This window comes from Rhinopithecus roxellana, chromosome 5 (genome assembly GCF_007565055.1).
Source record: "Rhinopithecus roxellana isolate Shanxi Qingling chromosome 5, ASM756505v1, whole genome shotgun sequence".
NCBI lineage: Eukaryota > Metazoa > Chordata > Mammalia > Primates > Cercopithecidae > Rhinopithecus > Rhinopithecus roxellana.
The window spans coordinates 122,218,398-122,243,750 of NC_044553.1; the positions used below are offsets into that span (position 1 = coordinate 122,218,398).

General features: G+C 47.0%; 1 protein-coding gene across 3 annotated transcripts in view; it reads right to left on the reverse strand.

Moving 5' to 3' along the window:
• Positions 1 to 965: 965 nt before the first annotated feature.
• CHRNA7 (cholinergic receptor nicotinic alpha 7 subunit) overlaps positions 966 to 25,353 on the reverse strand; it is a 146,629-nt gene continuing 122,241 nt past the window's right edge. For 2 of the 3 annotated variants that reach the window (XM_010371688.2, XM_010371689.2), the window contains exons 5-10: positions 18,557 to 18,636; positions 13,662 to 13,829; positions 12,524 to 12,718; positions 11,490 to 11,576; positions 7,803 to 7,912; positions 966 to 3,215 (exon numbers count right to left, since the gene is read on the reverse strand). In XM_010371688.2, the coding sequence (XP_010369990.1) occupies positions 2,697 to 3,215; positions 7,803 to 7,912; positions 11,490 to 11,576; positions 12,524 to 12,718; positions 13,662 to 13,829; positions 18,557 to 18,636 (1,159 nt within the window). In that variant the 3' untranslated portion in view covers positions 966 to 2,696. The remainder of the gene's footprint in view (positions 3,216 to 7,802; positions 7,913 to 11,489; positions 11,577 to 12,523; positions 12,719 to 13,661; positions 13,830 to 18,556; positions 18,637 to 25,353) is intronic. The other variant, XM_010371690.2, reaches the window with a different exon arrangement.

Here is a 25,353-nt window from a genome sequence, read left to right on the forward strand (position 1 = left end):
TACATGTAACCTTAAACCCAGTAATTTCATTTCTAAGTTGGAATTTATACCAAGTTTTAGTCACAAAACAATGTCAAGATATATGTACAAGTATGCCAATTACAGATTTGTATATAAAAATAAAAACTGGAAATATCTGTATGTTCGCCAATAAAAGGCTATTCAAATAAATGGTAGTCCACTGAGACAATGGAACGCTAAGCAGCTACTAGGAGGCATGAGGTAGATCTTTATGTGTTATTATGGGACGACCTCTAAGACAAAACACCATGCGAAGAATGCAAAGTGCAGCGCACTTCACAGAGCGCTAGTGTTGGAAAGGGAAGGTCTCTCTTCATAACCCCCGTTCCTCCTTCTTTGGCCTTTTCTTTTCTTCCTTTCTAGAAATGCACTTAGAAGCTCATTCGTGGTCCCCTCTGAGAGAGAAAACAGGGAGTATGGGAGGCTGTTGTTTTTAATACTTTTCTAACTATGCGCACATCTATTTCTTATTACTTGATTAAATGACAGAGTAGTTGAGGGGCCAAAATATGCACAACTTTTGTTTGTATTTTTATATGTTCCTGTATAAAATACAAAACCAAAAAGGTTTCTTTTTAAAGCAAAACTGTGGAAGGGATCATTTTTGGGATAATGTTAAGAAATGAAGCATTCCTTTTATGTATCAAAACACTTCTACTTGTTTCTAAAGACACTGTAACAGGAAAAACAAAAACAAAAACAAATGAAAATCTTGTGCATGGTTCATCCATAGCAAGTGGAAGGAGTGCCTGCTGAGGAAGATCCTACTCCAAAGCTGCCTGAGGCTGGAATGTCCTGATTCACCAGCTTTCTCATAAGTGAGGTCTCTTCTCTTGTCACACATACAGGTACCTCACACTTACACACACACACCGAACACACACAACCTTCCATCTTCCTCCACTGCAAAGTCATGTGCATTACCCAGAAATGAGTGAGCCAGATGGCTGGAAAAACACATACAATTTATTTAACTCTCAACATCAAATCTTCCTCATGATGTTCTCATCTCAGGGATTAGAAGCAAATTAAAAATCTCTAGGGGCTCAGAAGCCTTCTACAATTTTGAGCTCTGAGCAGTTGTTGGATGACACAATGGAACAGAAGAGGTCTTTCTTGGTGAATTACCCTCTGATCTCATTAAAGAATAAGAATGAGACTATCCAGGCTAACACGATGAAATCCTATCTACTAAAAATACAAAAAATTAGCCGGGCGTGGTGTCGGGCGTCTGTATTCCCAGCTACTGGGGGAGGCTGAGGCAGGAGAACGGTGTGAACCCAGGATGTGGAGCTGGCAGTGAGCCGAGATCGCGCCACTGCCCTCCAGCCTGGGCGACAATCTAAGGGAAGAGCTGCATCATCGCTTAGGTTTAAAAATTAAAGTTTCTCTTGTTTTCAAGTTGCCCACCTCCAGTGAATCCACCCAAGGACTCTGAGCCAGCTTTCGGGGCTGCAGCTGGGGTGGACGGGCTTGGAGCAGGCAGACTCCTAAAAGTCAGAACCCAGATTTGCTGGCTTGTCAGTCACTGAGGGTCTGCCAGTTCTTCCCTGCTGCCTGCCACTGGCCAGGTATCCAGAGAAGGGATGGGCCACACCATCCCCTCCCTGGCGCCTGCTATACTGGGGACCAGAAGAGTTCCCAGCCCCTACTTCCTAGCCCTGACACAGGCAGAAAGGGCCTACGAATATGTTCACTTTATGTTGTGCATTTGTAGGCACGCACACATTTCTAAGACTAATTAACTCCAGTGCATGTGAATCAGCTAACACATTTTTGTTTTTAAAGCCCGCATAAATGGCTTCACTTAGCTTTAGCTGTTCTTTTGGGCTGTTAATTCTACTAGAACTCTATTTGTCCTGTGGGTTCTGCAGAATAGAACAGATTTGCTCAACTCCTCAGTGTCTGAGAGCAGCACCTAGGAGTTATCTGGGATCCACCAGAGACACTCATGGGGCCTGGCCCTTGTTCAGAATAAAAAGAAACCTGTGTCCCTTTGATTTCCTTGACAGGGTAGGTTTGCAGAAGTCAGGAAGGCTGGTAAAAAGATCCTTAGTAAGACCAACATTGTCTTTTTTTTTTTTTTTTTTAACGTAGGAACAGCATAAAGTTGCTTCTGTCTACCAACTGTCTCTGATAGAAAAAAATAAAAAGTTGAATTGAAGAAAAGCTAACAGAGGGTTTTAGTTTTAGTTTTTTTGTCTTCCTTCCACCAGTAAATTATTGGAATGGATTTAGTGAGTCTGGTTTATTTTAGCTTCAATCTAGGTTTTGTACACAAGCAAAAAGCAAATGTTGAATTTTCAGGTAGGCCTTCATGGCAAGTGGCATGCAGACATGCAAAACCAACTGTCCCGGGGTGAGGAACCACTGGGAGCTCTCTGAAAGGCTTTCCAGGCAGTGGGCTAATGGGCAAAATGACTTCTCAGTGGCCCTGCTGACCGACAGTACGGATGTGCCAAGGGGATCTATCAGCCCACCTGAGAGTATTAAACTGAGTGCTGAGATCCTACTACCTAAAGTAATGAGGAAACCGTAAGCAACACGACTGACAGCCAGAAGGGAACACCAGACTTGTGGTGTTTAATGCTGTCCTGGATTAGCACCCCAAAATCTCGCCAAGCCAAAGGCCTTGCCCATCTGTGAGTTTTCCACATGTACAGAACCAGGCATGATTAGGCAAAGTCTTTGGACACGGCCTCCACGAAGTTGGGAGCCGACATCAGGATGCCGATGGTGCAGATGATGGTGAAGACCGAGAAGGCCATGAGGCACAGGCGGTCCACCACGCAGGCGGCGAACTTCCACTCGCTGCAGACCGCCTCGCTCTCGTCCTGGCAGCGAAAGCGGTTAGCGATGTAGCGGACCTCCTCCAGGATCTTGGCCAGGTCCGGGTCCCCCTCGGGGGGCTGCCCACCATGCAGGAGGTGCTCGTCGTGGGTGGGGGAGCAGGCCATGCGGCCGCACACCACCCCGGAGTCGGGGGTCGGGGCGCAATGCATGCCGTCCAGGCTGCGGAAGCCGATGTACAGCAGGTTCCCGTTGCTGGCGGGCGGCGGTGCCACGGTGCTCATCTCCACGCTGGCCAGGCTGCAGCGACGCTGCTTGTGCTGGCAGGCCGGGCGCACCTTATCCTCTCCGGGCCTCTTCATGCGCAGGAACCACGCGCACCAGTTCAGGAGGATGACTCTGGTCTGGGGAGACAACAGAACGTTAGGAGCGGCCCCGAGGCGGGCATCGGCTGATCCCAACAGCAGTGAGATCCTACAATACAAGCCCTGCTTCACTGGTCCTGGGGGTAGCAGGCTCCACTGCCTCCCAGATGATTTTAGCAGGCAAGCAGTGCCTGCTCATGACAAGCAGTTGAGTTCAAAGTGAGGCGAGACTAAAACTGATGCACCCTGGAAAGAAGCTAAATTGTTCTCCGGGGCAGGCACACTGCAATCTCAGGGAAGACAGCCTCGTGGAAGGAGAACGCTATGTGAGCTGTGTCAAGAGGGAAAGTCGATTTCCCTCTCTGATCTTTCCTCATCTGTAACCTGGGGACCTTCAGGCCTAACTCTGGCTCCCACACTACCTGTTAGGTGCCCTGGAAGGCCACTGCAAATAGGCAAAGAGTGCCTGGGCGGCTGTAAATTTTCAAAGGCAACCCCAGGACATCCATGAGACACCAGGTAAACTTGAAGCTTGAAGCAAGTTCAGGCTTCCAACATCAGATTACCACATCTCTTGTGATGATGTGAACACTTTGCAAAGCTGTTTTTCAAAGTACCCTGATAAAAAGCAAATACCAAGGAACTTCCTGTGAAACAGAAACAAGGTTAGTGGTCTCCAATCTGATCCCAAGATTTGAGAGGCGGTGCTGTGCCCCAGAGGTGCTACATTGTTAAGGCATGACAACTTATTAAAGTCTTTTGATCTATTTAAAGGCAGCCTTGGGTATTCTTTCTTTTGGCCAGGGGCTCTGTGAAAAATTTCCTGAGACACTAAAGTGCTGTGAACCAAGGAAGTTTCGGAACCTCTAACCTAACTCAGTGGGCTTCAATGAAGACTGAATAAGATGATGTCTGGGAGAGTACTTTGAAAAGTGGAAGGCGGAAGCTGGCAAACTTTCTGTAAAGGGCCAGGCAACTACTCACTTCTGCTGAGGTAGCACACATTGAAGGTGTCAAATGGATGGGCATGTTTTCTAAAATAACTTACTTACAAAAACACTTGGTGGACTGGATTTGGCCACCTAGGCCATAGTTTGCTAACTTCTGGTCTAAAGTGTGTCCTAGGGTGCATGAAAGAAGCTGGAGAAAAATCACCCCAAGGAGTTTATCCTGGTTTTGCCCCTCATGGAAAGAAGAGAGACATCCAAAGCCTCAATCCAGGTAAAGCAGCATTCTTGCAAGCCCATCCAGGTAAGTGTGAAAAATGGGCCCTTTCCCTGAAATTATCCAGATCCTGATTTCATTTACATTTTGTTTTATGATTGTGGGGAAATTCCATCAGTAACCTAGCAGGTAGATTTCCTATCTTGAGGAAATATACAGATAGTAAATTGTGCAGTTCGTATCTACAGAGCTTTCATTCTTGGTAATCTTTTTATAATATCTTATCAAAGATAACTGCAACAAACAGGTCTGGGGACAAGAACAGGGAAGCATAAGACCAGTTTCATTGCAGCTATAAAAATAACCCTTCGTTTCCCATTGTACTTTACAAGCAGACGGCACTCTGCATGTCCTGGAAAGGTTGGGTCTGCTGACCTTAGAGGGTTTTTTATGATCAGTAAGGAGCAGGGACATATGGCCCCATGTGAAACCTTGGGTGAGTTGGGCCCTCCATACAACGCTCATGAGACAAGTCATCTCACTTGGGCCTTTCAGGGTCCTGTGAAAGGAGTATAATCCCCTCACTTTACAGACCAACAAACTTGAGGTTGAAAGAGGCTAATAAACCGGCCCAAGGACATACAATGAGTAAGTAAGTGGTTTTATGTCACTTCACATGTTTAGCCTTTCCCAGCCTCATCTGTCAAAGGGTCTACAAGATTCTCTTCAAAACTCGTGCAACCCCACCCCTCTGGGAAGGCAACAGAAAGCCTGAGCCAGCTCTGTCGGGGGGCTGCAGGGCAGTGAGTGTGCCTGCATGCACTGGCAGCTGTGCACACGGGCAGCGAGCAGCACCAGGCACTTCTCCCTCCATGGCAGGGTCTACACGTCCCCCAGTGCACATCTCAAGCTCATACGATACACACTGCCAAGTCTATTTTGAATTCCATGCCCTGAATCATTAGCTGTCAAAGCCAAAGCATTTAAAAGATAAAATTATCCTCTTGGCACTCCTCAAACTGTGCTCTTGACCTCTTCTGTTAGGTTACAGTTTTGTTTCTGGCTGTGCAAATGTCACATAATGCCACCGCACCCGGCAGTATCTTCTTCATAGCAACAGATCATAATAAAAGTCCCTCGGCGGCTGTTTGTGTTTCACATACACATGGAATGAAGGAAAAATGCAGTGTGCTATATAAAGCGAGAGAAATGCATAAGCTTCATCTTTCATTTGCAGCCAACTGGTTTTAATAAGCTTTTATGCTGAGAGGTGAATAATTAGCATATGTTCTTAATTAAGATTGTTCTAGAGCAGTAGAGTGCTACAGGTCATTAAAAATGGTTTCGTGTCTCAATGTCTTAATTTTCTTATCTTCTCATCAGTCAAAATACAAGAAATGAGAATAGGTGTTTAGATTTTTGTATTTGCATAAATAAATACTGCAAGGAAAAAGGAGGAATTCATTACAATGGTTATATACCAATCGGTATTGGTGGTAGATGCAGGGGAAGGGGAAGGAATGGCAGCAGGATTTCCTTATGTATAATTTTATTTTTATTTTGACTTTAGAAACAGGTAAATGTATTACCTGCTTCAAACTGATGGATGGATAGGTAGAAAGAGCAGTAAACCAACAAGTCCCCAGCTCTCAGGCCTCCCACCTCTGGCCTTGCATTTTCTTAAGTGTGTCAGGGTTATAAGGAAATCAGACAAAAATACAGGTGAATGTGTGCAAATGTACCCCAGTGTTTTAAGGGTGGGTGCTTCACAAAGCAAGCCTCAGGGAACGTAGTGATGTGTTCCGTGTGCGCGATGTCACCATGTAGGCTGAGCTCACATTACTGCTGGTGGAATGAGCTACAAGTGAGTCCTTTTTTTTGTTTTTTTAAGAGATGGGGTTTTGCTCTGTCACCCAGGCTGGAGGGCAATGACATCATCATAGCTCACTGGAGCCTGGAGCTCCTGGGCTCACATGATGCTCCCACCTCAGCCTCCCAGGTAGCTGGGACTACAGGCACACACCACTATGAGAGGCTCACAAGTAAGTCTTCACTAAAGAGTGTATAAGGGGAATGGGCCATGCAGGTGCAACTCTGAGAAAAAACAGTAATTTTGTAAAGCGTTTCTTAAGAAGTAGTCTTTGCTAAGTGAGCATTTGGGTAACTAAACTACTGCACAATGAAATGTTTCAGGAGGCCCAGCAATCTCCTATTCCTGGAGAGCACCTGACGGCATCTCACCCCTACAGCTGCTTTTAGCTTGTTGATTCCTAGATTCCCTTCTGAACTGGGACACAAGTGCTCTCCAAAGACAGGCCGCTTTTGGGATGTGAGGGCCTTTTTAGCTCCCCAAATCCTTAGGCCAGGCTCTCCAGATGGGAGGTCAGGGAAGATTTACAAAGCCCACATGAAGCGGGGAAGAAGCGCAGGCCCTCCCTAGGTCCTCATCAAGGTTTCCTGACTGCCAGGCGAGGGTGGATGCAGAGCTCCGGACACCAGACCCTGCAGGAGAGGATCCCTGGGTGGGTGAGCATCCGCAGACGTGGCTGGGCACGGTGCCAGCAGCTGGGGCAGGAGTGGTATGGCCCAGGCTAAGCTAACAGGCTGTGGGATGCAATCCTTTATATTTTCATCCATTTCCTTTTATCCCATCCTCCTTCCCCACTGGTGACAATTAGTCTTTGTTTTATAGACTTCTGGTTGGATGATATCCCTATATGTACTGAACGTACAGATTTGTACACGGCTCATTCTGTTTCTTACTCTTTTCACTCCTCATTCTGTTGTGAAGCCTCAATCATGTCGCTACACGTCTGTCTCATCTGTTGCTTCCAACTGCAGCACAGTGCTTCACAGCATGCATCCAAAAAAACTACCTTCTCAAAACACTGTACTGATAGAACACACAAGGCAGCCAGTTTGAGAGCCTTACTCTGCAGCGTCAGATTAGACAGCAGTGCCACAGGGCATCCTGGAACACGCGCACCATGACTGCACGCTACGCAAAGACACGTCAATGGGTGACGAAATACAAAAACAAAGCTATTTCTGGCTGGGCACGATGGCTCACGCCTGTAAATCCCAGCATTTTGGGAGGCTGATATGCCCAGATCATGAGGTCAGGAGTTCGAGACCAGCCTGGCCAACATAGTGAAACCCCATCTCTACTAAAAATAAAAAAAGTGGCCAGGCGTGGTGGCATGTGCCTATAGTCCCAGCTATTTGGGAGGCTGAGGCAGGAGAATCGCTTGAACTCAGGAGGTACAAGTTGCAGTGAGCCAAGATTACGCCACTGCACTCCAGCCTGGGTGACACAGTGAGACTCCGTCTCAAAAAACAAACAACCCAAAGCTATTTCTTTAGGAATGCCCGTTTTTTGTGCAATTTTTGAAATAGATAAACCCTAGGAGGAGCCTCCTTTAGGGAGGGGCTCCAACTCTGTCGGGGATGGGAGGAACATACCCACTTGGGCATCTTGCCCCCGTCGGGGTCGTGGTGGTGGTACTGCAGCACGATTACCGTCACCACCACCGAGAGGCCCACGATGATCATGGTGCTGGCGAAGTACTGGGCTGTGGAGAGAACAGATGCAGGGTGAGACCCGGAGCTCCTGCGACACTGAACATCACAGGACAGGCACACCCTAACCAGGTTCTCTGACCGTCAGGGCCTCAGGGTGCAGTGATGCCACGGGCTGGGCAGATGGCCTCCTGCCACCAGCCAGGCCTGCAGCCCACATTCTGGGTGTGCAAAACCAGCCAGCGTGGTCTGACTTCCCACCCACGGAGTGGCCTTCCCTCACTTCATTGCACTTCCATGCACTCTGGCCTCCTTGTCAGTCAATAAGGGCTAGCATCGCCTGACAGGATGGTGGTAAGGTTGTTCCTGTGAGTATATACTGGATGTCAGGGCATGGGAACCATCCAGTGTTTATGATGCAGGCCTCTACTGTGCTCCAGGGGCACAATGAGGGCAAACCTGCACACCACCTGGCTGCCAACTGTCCAGCCTGAGGAAGGGGTCAGTGGCAGGGACTTTTCAGGACAAAAACTTCAGTCTCAGCTTTGGCTCTAATGGGCCATGCGTGTCCTTCCACCTGGGCCCAGGTGAGAAGCAGCATGGAGCATCTGAGTGCTTCCACCCTGGTCCACTAGCTACTGGCTGTGAGTCTAGAGTGAACACTCAGCCTCTTTGGGCCTCAGCTCTTCAATGGGGGTGGTGCAAAGGCTGATATTTGCATCTCCCAACAAAGTTCATGTGTTAAAAAACCCTAGTCCTAACTGGGATGGTATCTGGAGGTGGGGCTTTGGGACGTATGAGATTGTGATTTATAATAAGAAATATGTATTTGGTCTTCCTCCCATTTCCTGGCACACAGCTCCTAAAACCTTTGAATCTCTGAAGTCATCAGTGTCTCTTTACATGCTAATAAGATGACTTATGGCTGAAGTTCCTGGATACCCTCAGGATGGGGTCTGGTTGCCAGGGGAACCAGTCAAGTAATTAGTTGGAACCTTCAAGCCCTATCCCCTCTCCCAACCTTTGACCCCTGGGGAGGAAAGACTTACTGAGGGTTGAGTTGGTCACCAGTGACCAATGATGTAATCAATCATTCCCATGTAGTGAACCCTCCATAAACACCCAAAAGGATGGAGTTCTTTGGAGACCTTCGCAGTGCTGAACACGTGGAGGTGTTTGGAGGGTGATGTGCCCAGAGAGGGCATGGAAGCTCCATGCCCCTTCTCAAATACCTTGCCCTATGCATTTCTTTCATCTGATTGTTCATCTGTACTTTATAATTAATGAATAAATATAAGTAAAGTGTTTCCCTGAGTTTACCAGAGTGAGCCACTCTAGTAAATGGCTGAACTCAAAGATGTGCTTTTGGGAACTCCCTGATTTATGTATAGAGTTGGTCAGAAGCATGAGAAGCCGGAAGTTCTAACTAGCATCTCAAGTGGAAATGGTCTTATGAGCCTTAATCTGTGAATGCTGTGCTAACTCCAGGTGGTGTCAGGACTGAAGTGAACTAACTGTAGGACACCCAGCTGGTTTCCAAGAATTGGTCGATGTGGGAGAAACGCCCCCCTTTGGTGTGAGAAGTGTTGTGTAAGTAGAGAAATGGTGAGTGATTTTCTCAGGGTCCTTGAAGAGGTCCTGAGGGTGCAGCCCTCATAATGGGATTACAGTCCTTCATGAAAAGAGGCTAAAGAGCTAATTCACTCTCTTTTTGTCACGTAAGGCCACAGCGAGAAAAGGGTCATCTGTAAACCAGGGAGTGGCCCCTCACCAGAGCCCTGCTGGCACCCTTATCTAGGACTTGCAGCCTTGCAGAACTGTGAGAAATAAATGTCTGTTGTTCAGGCCCCCAGTCTACAGCAATTTGTTATGGTAGCCTCCATTAAAATAGAAACCCCTTCCTTGCAGCATTTGTGCAATGACGAGCAATTACACAGGCCAAGATGTCTAGGAGAAAGGAGGCGGTGTTCTTTAGTGGGCAGCTCTGATTATTAAACCTTTGATGTGGCTGTCTGCTCAAGAGGCTGAGCTCTAAGCAGAAAGCATCAGGGTGCAGGAGGCTAAGCATTCAGCTAGCCCTCACTGGTCCTCAAGCCAGGAAGGAACTCGCTGCCTTCCTACAAAGACCAAGAGGTACCTGGGAGGAGCTTTGCCAGAGGTGGAAGTTCAAGACCTAAAGTTAGCGTCAGGGCTCCTGAGAAAAGGAAGGAGACTGGAGCAAACCATGACCCTTATGAGCTGAATTGTGCTTCCCCCTAGAATTCATATGTTGAAGCCCTAACCCCTAGTACCCTAGGATGTGACTGTACTTGGATATAGTGTCTTTAAGGAGGTAATTAAGTACAATTAGGTCAAGCCCTAATCCAATCTGACTGGTGTTCTTTTAACGAAGAAGAGGAAATGTGGATACACAGACACCAGGGATGCAGGTGCACAGAGGAACTACCAGGGAAGGACAAAGCATTGTGAAAGTGGTTGTCTGCAAGCCTGGGGGAGAGGTCTCAGGATAAACCATCCCTGATGGCCCCTTGGTCTTGGACTTTCAGCAGTGCAACTGTGAGAAAATAAATTTCTGTGATTTAAGCCCCCAGTCCATAGTGTTTTGTCATGGCAGCCTGAGCAGACCAACCACCTATGGAGAGATGGGGGTCAAAGGATTGCCCAGACTGAAATTCCATCAACAGAGGGAAGCAAAGCTGATGTCCCTAGGGCCACTAGCATCCCATCCTTCTAGATGTGGGCTATGCACCAACCAAGCCTTTCCCAGCAGGTAATCAGTCCAGAGAGGGCCTGACAACTATCCCAGGAAGGGTGGCTGCAAATCTCTACTGAAAGCAGTATGCTGGAAGGTAGAAAGAATGGAGACAGAACCAGGTGGAAAGGTGGTTCTTCCCTGTCTGATGGTATCAAGAGAAAAATGATACGCACAAAGGCTTTTCATACCAACGGTTTCTCTGGCCAAAATACTGCACATACAGGGAGTTCCACAAAGAAGGGCCTTGGCTGCTTGGTTCCCAAAGCCTGGGGGTATCCAGGTAGGGCTCTCCCTCTAGCCCACCCCCAGGTAGACACACAACATGGATCCTCAAACAGCAGGGGCCAGCAGGTGTAATGAGTCCGTATACCTCCTTCCGAACTTCACTGCCCAATGGGAGTGGAGACTCTAGTTTTTGTTGTCCCTCCTTGGGCAGAGGGTCATGCCTTATACCTGTGCAAAATATATTCTCATTCACATTTCCTTGAACACTTTTATTTTATATAGAGACATTGAGTTATCTCAGGACACAATAACCGTGTGCTTCTCCCATTTTAACAAAGGCTTTTTGGATAAACAACATCTTAAGCTAAGATGATGCATCTCTAATGATAAAATATCTGGCTTCAAAACAAGCATGAGGAGGAGAATTAGGGGAAGGGGGGCATTTCTGCAAGTTAAAAGTCAAACCTCAAAGCTGAATATCCCCTTCCCCTTACTTGGGCCCAGGTGACTCTGAATAGTTACAGCAAATCATCACCTTCCAGAGAAAATGGGGGCAGTGCAGCCCTATTTCTTATAGTTTCATCTGCTGGGAAATCCTGGGCACACCCTAACCCCATATCTCTAAGAGAGGGGCCCGACTCTTGCCTTACCTATCAATGGTACCGAATCAGATGTTGCGGGCATGATCTCAGCCACGAGCAGCATGAAGACAGTAAGAGAGAGTAAGACTGTTATCCCTAAAACATAAACACACAGCGGTTCCTCAGACAAAACAGACAAGAAGGCCTCAATTCTATCTAATGAGGGCTCCTAACCTGACACTCAAAGAACGAGGGATGGTGGTGCTGGGGGATGCTGTGGAATGCACGTTTTGGGCGTGGGCATTTTCCAGGGGACATTCCATGCCACTTACCAGAGTCCCAAAGGAGTCTCTTATGGAGACAAGTTTAGGACCCAGAATTTTAAAAGCATCAACACAAACTGAAAAATTTAACTTAGCACAATTATCTCTCATATTTTTTGTAAAATATTATTGAGAAGTAGTTTCACGTAGCAGGAAAAAGAAAATATGCAGTCAGGAGACCTGGTTTCAGGTCTTCAGTTTGCTACTCAGCTAGCTATGTGACCTTAGACATAACATTCAACCTTTCTGAACCTCATACTCAGAAGATACGGGTTTGGGAATAATTTTTACTATATGCTACATCTGTTTAGTAACTCTCTAAGACATTGAGAAACTCATCCCACCATTCGAAATCTTGGTTTTCTTAGCTTCGTATGGGAGTGATCATAAGAATTACACTGTGTACTGCAACATACAAATGCAAGCTGATTGATACTAAGCTAAATTGTTCCCTTGATGACCAGTTGCCATCAAGGAACAGGTGGGGTGGCAGGAGGGAAAAAAGTACAGGCCCCTCGAGGCAGATTGGAGCTGGCCCCTCCCTGTGCATCCCCCCATCCTCTGAGGGTCCTCCAGTATTCTCAGGATCACACAGCCTTCCAGCACGGAGCCTGAGTCAGGGACCTCTGGAGTCCTGGAGCCACCCTGGGCTAGGAGGTCTGTGTGCGATGAGCCAGGTAATCCCTGGGAACCCTGATGGAGTCCTGCACTGTCTGCTGTGAGCCCTCCAGAGCTGACCTCAGCAGAGGGGCCTCCGGTCTCAGAGACCCGGGTGCTTACCCAGGGAAATCTTCTCCCCAGAATCTGCAGGAAGCAGGAACACCAGCAGGGCAAGGGCAGAGATGAGCACACAGGGGATCAGCAGGTTGAGGCCATAGTAGAGGGTCCTGCGGCGCATGGTCACTGTGAAGGTGACATCGGGGTAGGGCTCTTTGCAGCACTCATAGAACTTTTCACTCCTCTTGCCGGGAATTCCTCCATAGCGGGGAGGAGAGAAGGAGCCATTGTTAGAATACAATAAATTACCCTGTTTATTTCAATGTGTATACCACACACAAGCATAGCCCTAAAGTTTGCAAAGTGCTAAAAAAAAAAAAAAAAAAAAAAGGGAGGGGGTGTAATTAGCTTGAATAAAACCTGTTGATTTACTATAGCGTTAAGATAGTTGGCCAAACTAGTAGATAGTCTTTTGGTGGATTGGAAACACATGATTATAATAATTATAAATAACATATTACCAATTTTACACTGTTATAAATGTAATCGTTTTTCTATTTAAAATAATCAAATATAGGTTCCCATCAACTGAAACTTGCTTTTAGAAATGGAGTGGATCGGCCGGGTGCAGTGGCTCAAGTCTGTAATCCCAGCACTTTGGGAGGCTGAGGCGGGCGGATCACAAGGTCAGGAGATTGAGACCATCCTGGCTAACCCGGTGAAACTCCGTCTCTACTAAAAAAATACAAAAAAAAAAAACCTAGCCAGGCGAGGTGGCGGGCGCCTGTAGTCCCAGCTACTTGGGAGGCTGAGGCAGGAGAATGGCGTGAACCCGGGAGGCAGAGCTTGCAGTGAGCTGAGATCCGGTCACTGCACTCCAGCCTGGGCGACAGAGTGAGACTCCATCTCAAAAAAAAAAAAAAAAAAAAAGAAATGGAGTGGATCTGAATAACGTAGAGCTATCTATCCTCACACTGGTTTGTTTAAATGCATCCTCACTACAAGTGCCAGTTCCTCTTGGAAAGCATGGCATATCCTAATTGTTTTCTGTTTCTCCTCCTATAGCTCTCACTAAATTATGGAGACTACTGCAAAAGTCAATAAATACTCACACCGAAAAGGACAGTGGAAAATCCCAAACTTTTAAAGCTTGCCCAAGAATAGAAAAGCTTTCTTCCAGGCTGTTAGTCTCATGGCTTACCCACTAGGTCCCATTCTCCATTGGGGATATAGCCACTGATATCTGCCTCCTGCATCTGCAGATCCAAGGACCAGCCTCCATAAGACCAGGATCCAAACTTCAGTTTGCAATGCTGCACATCAAAGGGAAACCAGCGCACGTCGATGTAGCAGGAACTCTTGAATATGCCTGTGTGGGTGATGGAAACGGAAGATTGAAACGGAAGCTGACCGAGACGCGCTCAAAATACGCAGCAGTTCCTTCAGCCGGTTCCGCCCTTCGCACTGCAGCTAATGCAGTCCACAGCAAACTGAAGCTGTCTCTTTAACTGCAAAATCTTTAAAACAGAATCTCAGCTCAGCTTCACTGTCTTTTAAAATCCAAACGTAACAATGACATGCTCTGTCAAAAACTGTTCTGTGGGCTTTTTGTGCAAAAAGTTAGCTCTATAATCTTGCATTGACTATGAGCATCTTCAGACTCTAAATAATAAAAGTAAAGAATGCAAAATATCTTAGAGAAGTTGATAACGATGATGAGGTTAGAAATAGAATCTAAAAGGTGTGTGTGGGTGTTGTGTGGGGTGAGGTGGGCATTTTCTTTAGGTTAAAAATTGGAAGAACACATGATTATTGAGAAATATAATCTAGAATTCTGGTTAAAGCTAGAATTTTAACTAATTTAAATTCTAGACCAAGAACAGAACAAGCTGGGCACCGTGTCTCATGCCCATAATCCCAGTGACACAGGACACTGAGGTGGGAGGGTCACTTGAGACTAGTAATTTGAGACCAGACTGGGCAACATAGTGAGACATCTCTAATAAAAAAATTAGCTGGGTGAGGTGGTGCATGTCTGTAGTCCCAGCCAGTCAGGAGGCTAAGGCAGGAGCATTGCTTGAGCCCAGGAGTTTGAGGCTAAAGTGAAGTTAGCTATGATCGAGCCCCTGTACTCCAGCCTGGGGAACACACCTAGAATCTGTCTGTAAGAAAAAAAGTTAAAAAAAAACAAAAAACAAACAAAAAAAAACAGATAAGTTTAAGCTGAAGAGATGGTGCTTGAAGGAAGAGTTTCCATTGAAAAGAGCTATTCCAGGCTAGGACAGGTTGGAAGTGGATTTCCCAGAGGGCCATGGGGAGGAAACCAGAAGAGGCCACTCCAGTTATTTACGCTCATGTGCTCTTCCTGGCCCAGAGGAAGGCTGCATGGCACAAGAAGACAGGCACAGACTCAGCGTCCAGGTGTTCCTGGGGCAGGACTGGCACTCCGCAAATTGCTGCTACTGAATCACAGAAAGAATGCGTGCAGGAAGGGCCTCCACAGCCTTGCAAAGAAGGGCCCCACCCCACAACCAAGTTGGGAAAAGATACACATTTTGTCCCTGGAGTTCCTTTAAGTATGATTTGCGTCCTTACATGAAATGTTTATAGGAATCTGGAATCATCACAGACAATCCCCCTCCATTAATGGTTGAATCCCCCCAAAACCCACATTGTCTGCCAGTTAGAAAGCTTTGTAACTTCATGAGTCCATTTCTACGAAATGGCCCGAGACAGAGAATTTCTAGAGACAGAAAGCAGATCAGTGGTTGCTGGGAGTAGGAATGGGAATTAACTGCAAACAAGCAAAAGGGATCTTTGTGGGGTGATGGGAATGTTCTAAAACTAGACTGTGGTAATGGTTGCATAATTCTGTAAATATACTAAAAATTGTTGAATCATGTACTTAAAATGCATGATATGTAAATTCTCTCTCAATAAAGCTGTTAAAAAATAAACACATGAAACGGGGGGAAAAGTCATGTTATGATCAAGTCTCTATTTCAAAGCTTGAACTCATTTTTTTCTACCCCTAACCCTCTAACTACAGACAGGGCAGCATCCTGGGACTAGTTCTGCATTCCCAGGGAGCAGGCAAGGGGTTTCCAAACCAGGCAGCCCTGGGCCTTTCCTGCCGGTGTAAGGAAGCCCCTCATGGTCACAGGACAGCGTGTCCTGTCCTGACCAGCATCCAGGGACACTGCAGTGGGGACGCAGGCCTGGAGCCCAAGAGGGGGCTGCTGTACTCAGGCAGCTCGAGGCTTGCAGTGCTCCTCCTGCAGCTGAAAATAGCCTCAGCCTTCCAAACAACCTGCAGCAGCATATTCTACACTGGTGACTACCAGAGGCTGTTTTCTAAAATAGCCCTCATAACAGAAAATGCAACGTGCAGGCCTGGTGAGAAAGACCTCGGGAGTGATGGAAGGCTCCCCCACTAGCCCCGTCTGCCAGGGTCCTCCTGGTAGGAGGAAATGCCAGGGCTTGCAGGAAAGCGGATGCTTCGAGAAGCCTGAACAGCTGGACTTCTTCAATCTGTTCCAGTATTATTGGGAGGTGTCTACCTACCACTGGCAGGTTCACTCGCTCCTTTGTTCATTCAGGGGTAAATGCTGAGGTGAGCAAAGGCTGACTCTGCCCCCGGAGGCTTGTCACCTGCTGACAGGGAGGACAGGCAGACAGCAACCCAGCAGGCAGAGCCAGCCTAGCCGCAGCAGTGCGGTGTGAGTGCGGCCGTGTCTACGTGAAGGTGTGAGGTGTGTATTAGTGTGTAGTGTGAGTATCAGAGCACATGAGGTGTGTGTGTGGTGTGACACATGTAAATGTGTGAGGCGTGTGTGAGGATGTGTGGTGGGAGACGTATATGTGCATGTGAGTTTAGCTGACGTGTGTGTGTGTGAGTATATGAGTGTATGGATGTGTGTGTGCATGTGAGCATGGGAGTGTGTGGGTGGTATGTGTGCAGTGACTGCGAGATGTGCATGAGTGTGTGTTGTGTGTGAGTGTATGAGGTATGTGTGTGAAAGTTGTGTGGCATGTGAGTGGTGTCAGTAGTGTATCTGGTTTGAATGTGCATGTGTGAGTGGTGTCAGTAGTGTATCTGGTTTGAATGTGCATGTGTGAGTGGTGTCTGCATGTAAGTGGTGTGTGTGTGAGGGTTGTGAGTCGTGTGTGAGTGGTGTGTATGAGGGTGTGAGTGGTGTGTAAGGGTGTGTGAGTGGTGTGTGTGTAAGTGGTGTGTGAGTGATGTGTGGGTGTCTGGTGTGTAAGTGGTGTGTGTTAGTGGTATGTGTGAGTGGTGTGTGTGTAAGTGGTGTGTGAGTGGTGTGTATGAGGGTGTGTTAGTGGTGTGTTAGTGGTATGTGTGTTGGTGTGAGTGGTGTGTAAGTGGTGTGTGAGTGGTGTGTATGAGGGTGTGTGTTAGTGGTATGTGTGTTGGTGTGAGTGGTAAGTGGTGTGTGAGTGGTGTGTATGAGGGTGTGAGTGGTGTGTATGAGGGTGTGTTAGTGGTATGTGTGTTGGTGTGAGTGGTAAGTGGTGTGTGAGTGGTGTGTATGAGGGTGTGTGTTAGTGGTATGTGTGTTGGTGTGAGTGGTAAGTGGTGTGTGAGTGGTGTGTATGAGGGTGTGAGTGGTGTGTATGAGGGTGTGAGTGGTATGAGGGTGTGTGAGTGGTGTGTATGAGGGTGTGTGTTAGTGTGAGTGGTGTGAGTGGTGTGTGTGGGTGGTGTATTTGTGTGAGTGGTGTGTGTGAGTAGTGTGAGTGGTATGTGTGTGTGGTGTTTGAGTGGCGTGTGTTAGTGGCATATATGTGTGAATGGTGTGTTTATGAGTGGTGTGTGTGTTATGTGTGGGTGGTCTGTGTGTGGTGTGTGAGTGGTGTGTGTGAGTGGCATATATGTGTGAGTAGTGAGTGGTGTGTGTGAATGGTGTTAGTGTGTGGGTGGTGTGTGTGAGTGGTATTTGTGTGAGTAGTGTGTGGGGGTGGTATGTGAGTGGCGTGAGTGGTGTGTGTGTAGCTGGTGTGTGTGGTGTGAGTGGTGTGTGTTAGTGTGTAGTGTGTGTGGGGTGTTTGAGGAGTGTGTGATTGTAAGTAGTGTGTGTGGATGTGTGTGTGAGTGGCATGTATGAGTGGTGTATGAGTCGTGTGTGAATGGTGTGAGTACTGAGGTATGTGTGGGAATGGTGAGGGGTGAGTGGTGTGTGAGTGGTTGTGAGTGGTGTGTGTGGGAATGGTGTGTGAGTGGTTGTGAGTGGTGTGTGTGGGAATGGTGTGTGAGTGGTTGTGAGTGGTGTGAGTCATATGTGTGAGTGGTAGTTAGGTGTGGAGGTAATTGCAGGTTGCCTCTGAACAGAAAGTTAAACAGTTGCAGTGTGGGAGATCACCCTGGAATAAACACATTAAAAATCTTCTAAAAGATCAAAAACCCCAGCTTTCATCTCAATATGCTAGCGCGCACTCTGCATGCACCTCCAGGCCATAAACCTATTTCCCTTGCCCTGTGAATCGGACTGAAAAAATGAGCTGGTGAGAAAGAACCAATCCAGGGGGCACTTGGCCTTGGAGGTAGAGAGAGAGGAGAGACACTGCTGGGAAGAAGTCAGTCGCTAGAGAGCTCTCCCTTGAAACCACCAGACCTTGCCTGTAACCTGCATGTGCTCTTCAGCGCACACACTCAGGCTCCCGGAACTGTCACATCTCACCCCCAGCAGCTGGAGTGCTGCACCTGCCAAGACAGTGAGTCCCGCGGGAAGGAGGATGGCGAGCTGGAACAGGGAAGCAGAGCTTGGAGAGGTGGCTTACAGGCTGGAAGGTGAGGTGGCTACTGCCTAGCAAAGGAGACTTGCTGTACTTGTACATTGGCTTTAAGGCACACATGGCAGAAAATAAGGACATATTGGCAAAGACGGCTTGATTGAGACAAAAGAGGATGGACTTCTGGGGGTAGAAAGCACATAGAAGCACAGAAAAGAGAGAGAAAGTGGTGGGAGTGAGCAGAGGCGAAGCAGAGATCTGGTCCCCCACACGGGAGACACCGGCCAGACACCCAAACTCGCTTCAATCTTCTAACTGGAAGAGGACAAAGAAAGTGCAGCTTACCTGGAGGCAGGTACTGGCAATGCCCAGAAGAATTCACCAACACGTTGGTGTGGAATGTGGCGTCAAAGCGCTCATCAGCACTAGAAACAGGAAAAGGACTGCATGAGCCAGTGCCACCAGGCTGTGGACTTCCCGAAGCCCTGGGGTCTGTCTTCGCTGGTGCAGCAGAGTCCTTGAGAGGGGCCCCTGTCTGTCCTCACAACCCCACATCCTGCCTAAGAGCACCACTGGGACTGGGCTGGGAGGTCTTCCTGGAGCACAGCTTGAAAGGGGCCAGTGTCTACCCCCATTTCAATTTTCACACTGAACTGTAGTTTTTTTCACAATGTATATAAAATCAAGCTCTTAACCAAAATGAAACCTGTAAACAACTTTGGAGAACATCGGCAGATGTGACATTTTCATGATATCTAGAAAAACAGAGGGTGGGTGAGGCACGCTGCCACCCTGTGAGCCTCATGGGGCAGGGTTTTCACTCGCTGTGTCCAAAGCTCTAGTTCCAGCCTCTTGAAGGGGGCCCACACTTGGTTCATGTTTCACATATATATCTTTTTTTTTTTTTTTTTTTTTTAGACAGAGTCTCACTGTGTCGCCCAGGCTGGAGTGCAGTGGCACGATCTCAGCTCACTGCAAGCTCCGCCTCCTGGGTTCATGCCATCCTCCTGCCTCAGCCTCCCGAGTAGCTGGGACTACAGGTGCACACCGCCACGCCCAGCTAATTTTTTGTATTTTTAGTAGAGATGTGGTTTCACCGTGTTAGCCAGGATGGTCTCGATCTCCTGACCTTGTGATCTGCCCGCCTTGGCTTCCCAAAGTGCTGGGATTACAGGTGTGAGCCACCGCGCCCGGCCCACATATATATCTTGAATGACTGAACTGCAGTTGCAGGAGGGAGCTGGACACCACAACCCTACAGGGCTTCCAGCTCCAGTTAGTGATGAAAAGAAGGAGAGTGGGGGAAGACAATAGAAGTGCGAGTTTTAGATGGATGCACCTCTGCGCCTCTCCGTCCCCTGTTCCAGCCTCCTGCAGCCAGGTGTTAACAACTGGGATAAAGGACACACACACACATAGCAGCAACAGCAATTACACCAACAGCCTGTACTAGCCTTGTCTTCTTCTATTTTCTGGATTCTGATGTGTTGACATCTGGGGCTTTGCTGACTCTGGAGGGCTCCTGGAGAGATAGTAAACAACTCCGGCCTTTCAAACACAAATCAATCAATCTAGAACCCATACACCCACCCAAACACATCCTTTATCAGGCTGTCGCACTGGGGTTGACACCAGTCCTGCTCTCATCACTGCAGGACCAGGTAACACCTAACCAGGAAGAGTCCCTATGCCCCAGGGCCTACTGCAATCATTCTAAGGAATCCTAAGCCTAAGCCTAAGCCTGCGTGTGCTGCTCCTCCCTTCCTTCCTGCAGAAGCCACAATGAAGCAAGGCCCTTGCTCAGGTTTCCCGTGCCTCCCTGTGTCCCTGCATGTGCTGCGCTGTGCTTCCTTTTTTTTTTTTTTTTGAGATGGAGTCTCGCTCTGTTGCTCAGGCTGCAGTGCAGTGGTGCGATCTCGCCTCACGGCAACCTCTGCCTCCTGGGTTCAAGCAGTTCTCCTGCCTCAGCCTCCTGAGTAGCTGGGATCACAGGTGTGTGCCACTGCTCCCGGCTAATTTTTGTACTTTCAGTAGAGACAAGGTTTCACCATGTTGGTTAGGCTGGTCTTGAACTCCTGGCCTCGTGATCCACCGCCCCCCCGACTCCCCCTAGCCTCCCAAAGTGCTGGGATTACAGGCATGAGCCACCGCGCCTAGCCTGTGCTTCTGCTTCTAAGGAACTGTGAGTAAAACTTCAGGACAGTCACTTCTGTGTCTGAATGTCTCACTATGCCTGATTAAAATCAACCCTGGGTACCCTTAAAACACAGCCCTACTGGTAAAGAAAAATAAACCACCTCAAACACACACACACACACACACACACACACACACACACACACACACACACACACACACACACACACACAGGCAGCCGGTCAAAGTATCAGCACCCCAGAGTAAAGTTCCCCTCATTTTGGCCACCATGGCCCCTGCAGGAGCTGCTCATGACTACGGAGCTTCAGGTAGCCTCTCCCATGTCTGAGATTCCCCCAAGGGGACACTCAGAATCACAGACACCCAAGGACAGTCTTCAGCATGCGACACACACGGAGGATACACACCAAAAAAGACCCAAGAAGAATGAGTCAACGAAAATAAGGAAAAATCACTTCTTAAAAAAGTAATGTCCTCACAAAATTCAAGAGGATATAGCCATTAGAAAAACAGAAAAATGGAAATTAAAGGTAAGATTTATGAAATAACTTTTTACGAGTGGGTGGGAGGTTTGGATGATAGAAATCACAGAGATCAAATGTAACATAGAAAGAAGATGGCATAGAGGACAAGGCCAGGGGAACTCGCCTCACTCACAGAAGCTCCATCAGGGAGAGTGGGAGGGAGAAAATTACTCAAGCAATAACATGAAGACACTTCTCACAGCAGGAAAACCACCCAAGCATGAAGGCAGAAACAGGGGTTTCCAAGAACACTAAGGCCTTGAAGAGCTTGTTCCCAACATATATTTCCTTGGTCAGCTTTGGAACAATGAGAGTGAAAACTGAGAAAGAAGAAATACACTTTTAGACTAAACCTGGAGATCAATAAAAGAGATTTAGAGGATGACTTGAGCAGGAGACCTAGAAAAAGGTGGGTCCAAATTGTGGCAAGATGTTAAGGTAGTGAGGACAGAATCAAATGGGTTCAGAGCAAGACAGAGGAGATATAATGAGCTGAAAAACATCCTGGACTTGATTGAGGACACAGTTTAAAAAATTCTTGTAATAAGAAAAAAGGCAACTGGAAACTCTAGGAAAAGATTAATAACTGTACAAGGAAGCCATGATTTGAATATGAAACAAGAAAAACGTGATGAAGTTTAAGGGAAGGAAGAAAGGGGGAGAATTAGGGAACTGGGGAAACTGAGAGAAAGGAGGGAGGGAGAGAGAGAAGGCAGGAGTCAAGCTGTCACGAAAGGACACATCCCCCTCTTACTTCCAAACACACATAGGGAAAGAGACAGGAGGAGGTAGGATCAAGATGTAAATATTCTTTGCTCGACCATTGTATCTGACTGTTAATGAGTCACATTATAAACAGTGATTGGGCACAAAATAGCTGAAAATGTGGACCTGCACAACCTCACTCTGGATTGTATCACGATCTTCAAGCTAGATTCTCTGGAGCCCTGAGATCCTACAGAGGCGCCTCAAGGTTTCTGAAAATATTCACCTCCAATATTTTAGTGCCTTTGCATTTGAAAATGGTAATAAAAGTCACACATTCAAATGACTATTAACAAAATTTTAACTCTTAGAGACTACCATTGTGTTAATTTATGTGTCCTGTTTAACTCCTTTTTGCATGGAAGTTAAACTAAAGCCTCTCTGGCCATGAATGTGCACGCATTTGAATCTCTTATAAAGGAGTCACCAAATGAGATTTCAGCTTTGCATTGCTCTTTTAAATAATTAAAGTCTGTGCTTCCAATTACATGGCATCTAAGCCGTAGCAGAAGTGGGATGCGTTCCCCCATCAATCACCCTCGGTACCAGCAAAACAGAAAGCATGGTCTACAGGCTGGGCACAGTGGTCCACGCCTATAATATTAGCACTTTGTAAGGCCCAGAGGGGAGGATCATTTGAAGCCAGGAGTTTGGGACCAGCCTGGGCAACAAAGCAAGACCCCATCTCTACAAAAACAAAACATAAACAAAATTAATCAGTGCAGTGACATGAGCTTATGGTTTCAGCTACTATATTAGTAGAGCCCAGGAGTTTGAGGCTGCAGAGAGCTATGTCTGCATCTCTGCACTCCAGTCTAGGAGACAGAGTGAGACCCTGTCTCTAATAAAATAAAATAAAAACATAAATAAATATTTTTGAAATAAAAATACATTAAAAGTTAAGAATAGTGTGGTTTGATGCATGTTATGGGGAACAAAGTTTTGCTTATTTTAAGCTTAGGATTCTTCCTGTCTGATTTTCATATTTATAATCAAGACTAAGCATCTGTTAGATCAGTGATTCAACTCTGAAAAAAAAAAAGTTCCTACAAGCCTTTCTTTCAAGCATTTGGATCAATGTAATTGAGACTCTCGAGATCACAAGTCAAATAGGTAAAAACAAGATAAAAAAAACTGTTGCTATTAGCAACAGCTTACCTGTGACTCAGTGATTTGTGACTCAGTGATTTCTGAATGTTGTTCATCCAAACAGAATATTGAGCTACATGAAATTGTAACACATAAATGTTATCAAAATCTAAATCTTAATACCCATGATGGTAGTTTTACGCTTCTTTCCCCTAGGCAAACTGATTTTATAAGTACACAGTATAAAAGTAAACTCTTGTAATGGATTTGTGCTAATACTACTTTCTCTGTTCTGAACATTAGGAGTGGAGATAAGATGGGTTTGAAGAAGGGCCCTATTGCTGAAAATTGAGTTCAAAAACAGCGATCTGAGGTGGGAAATGAAGAACCTCAGAAATGTGAGTGGCCAGAACCCCTACAAGGACCTCAGTGGCCACAACACTGGCACAGCTTCCCCGGGGATGCCTGGTGGATGCCAGCCAACAGTGACCCCATCACCGGTGCAGGGCAGCCCTGTGCTGGCAAACATCCATAACCGTGGAAAGAGGGGTGGGGCTGCAGGGTTTCATTTGTCTCCTTGCTCCTCTTCTGTGTATATTTAAACTGTTCTGTATTAAATAGTCTGAAAATGGTCAAATATATTCTTTTTTTTCGACTACTGGAAGACACAGTACATCCGCGATTTGTGAGGATGCCGGCCTGTGGCCTCTCCATCCTTGCAGGAGCTGCCTTTATCTGGCTGCCTTTGTCCTCCCACAGCCAGCAATGACTGGGGCTCACTCTTGCTGTGAGGAGAGCTCTGAGCCCTACCCCCACCATGGAGGCGACGACTGGGGCAAATTTAACTCAAACATGTAGGATGCAAGCTACATGTCCTTCGCAGGGGTAGGAGGAGGAGAGGTGTCTGCATAGAATCTAAAGGATAGGCAGAGCTCCCAAAGATGGAAACGGATGTGGACAGGCGCCTGGCGGAGGGCATGGTGGGATCACACATTTGGAGATAAACCAGATCGAAGGAGGCTCCAGGATCATGGTGTTTGCTTGCACCATGTTGCCCTAAGCAGTGAAGCTGAAAGAGGGCTTGGAGCAAACCACTGCTTGGCCCCCCAGGCAGGACTCAGGAGCCTAATCCTCATGGGATTCCAAACTGTGCTTTCAGACATCAATGGCAGTATAGGCAGGGGGAGCCCATGGGGCACAGGTGAACCCTGTGGGTCTGAGATCACACCTTTCCTTCCTCCACATGCCCTGGAGTCCTCACACACTGGTACCTGGTCTCATCCCTGAGGAGCTGCTGGCCCTGGAACAAGAGCCCTCTGATCCTAGGTTCAGTCTCCTGCCTCAGTCAACTCTGTAGCATTGACCTCTACTGCTGAGCACAGGAGGCCTCAACCCTAAGCTGGAAAAGAAGGGAGTGACTGTGCCTCCACAGAGAAGGAACCTTGAGAGAAAAAGCCAAGGGCCCAGCCGTCAAAGAAGCCCAGCAAGACCAACTCCCAATAGGGCATGTGTTCACCAGAATGAGCCTCTGCATTCAGGTAAAGATGAAAAATAATAAAATAACAAGAATAAGAAGAAATCCAGGCACTCTGTCCTGCTGCAAAGAACATGCTACGCATGGGTTCAGGATGACCCTAAATAGTAAGGTCTCATGTGAAATCGATCCTATTCCCTCTGAGTTCTCAGCAACCTTGAAAGACTGAGAGAGAGAAGGGCAGGAGAGATGAAGTTGAAATCTATTCAAAAAGGAAGGGAGGACGAAGGATGATGCTCATCTATCTGATCTAAGGTGTCATTTACTTTAAATCTCTCAAGAAAGGGGAAAAAGTTGCCAATTCCCCAATTCCATGTGAAGAGACCACTGACAGAAGCAATACCCAGATTGCAGAGGGAAAGCACAGCTGTTGAGAATGGGTGAATTTTCTGCATAGAAGACAGAGGGAGAGACACACTCTGTCCTAAATCTTTTGATTTAGTTCTATATTTTATTCTAAAATGTTGAGGGTCTGCAACCAGCAATGTGGCCCGTCATAGTCCATGACCAAAAAAGTCTTGAGTAGAATCCAACTTTTATGGTCATTTCTACCTGCCAGAGATTCCAGGAAGCAGAATTCTGAGGTACCAGAAGGAGGCTTCCAGAAAAACGCATTCAAGAATATTTCCTTTTATTAAAAAGAAAATATTTACTTGTTTATGTTATTTGTACTTGTTTATTTATTTATTTTGAGACAGGGTCATGCTCTGTCGCCCAGGCTGGAGTGCAGGGGTGCGATCATGGCTCACTGGAGCCTCAAACTCTTGGGCTCAAGCCATCCTCCTGCTCAGTCTCCTGGTAGCTGGGACTGCAGGCACATGCTACCTTTTCATATTTTGATTTTTATTTTAGATTCAGGATGTACATGTACAGGTTTGTCACATGGGTATATCACATGTGATGCTGAGGTTTAGGGTATAATTGATTCCATTACCCAGGCAGTGAGCAGAGTATCCAATAGTTTTTCAATCCTGGCCCCCTTCTCCTTTCCTCCCATGGTAGTCTCCAGTGTCTGTTGTTGCCATCTTTATGTCACGAGTACCCAATGTTTAGCTCCCACCCAGGAATCTTTT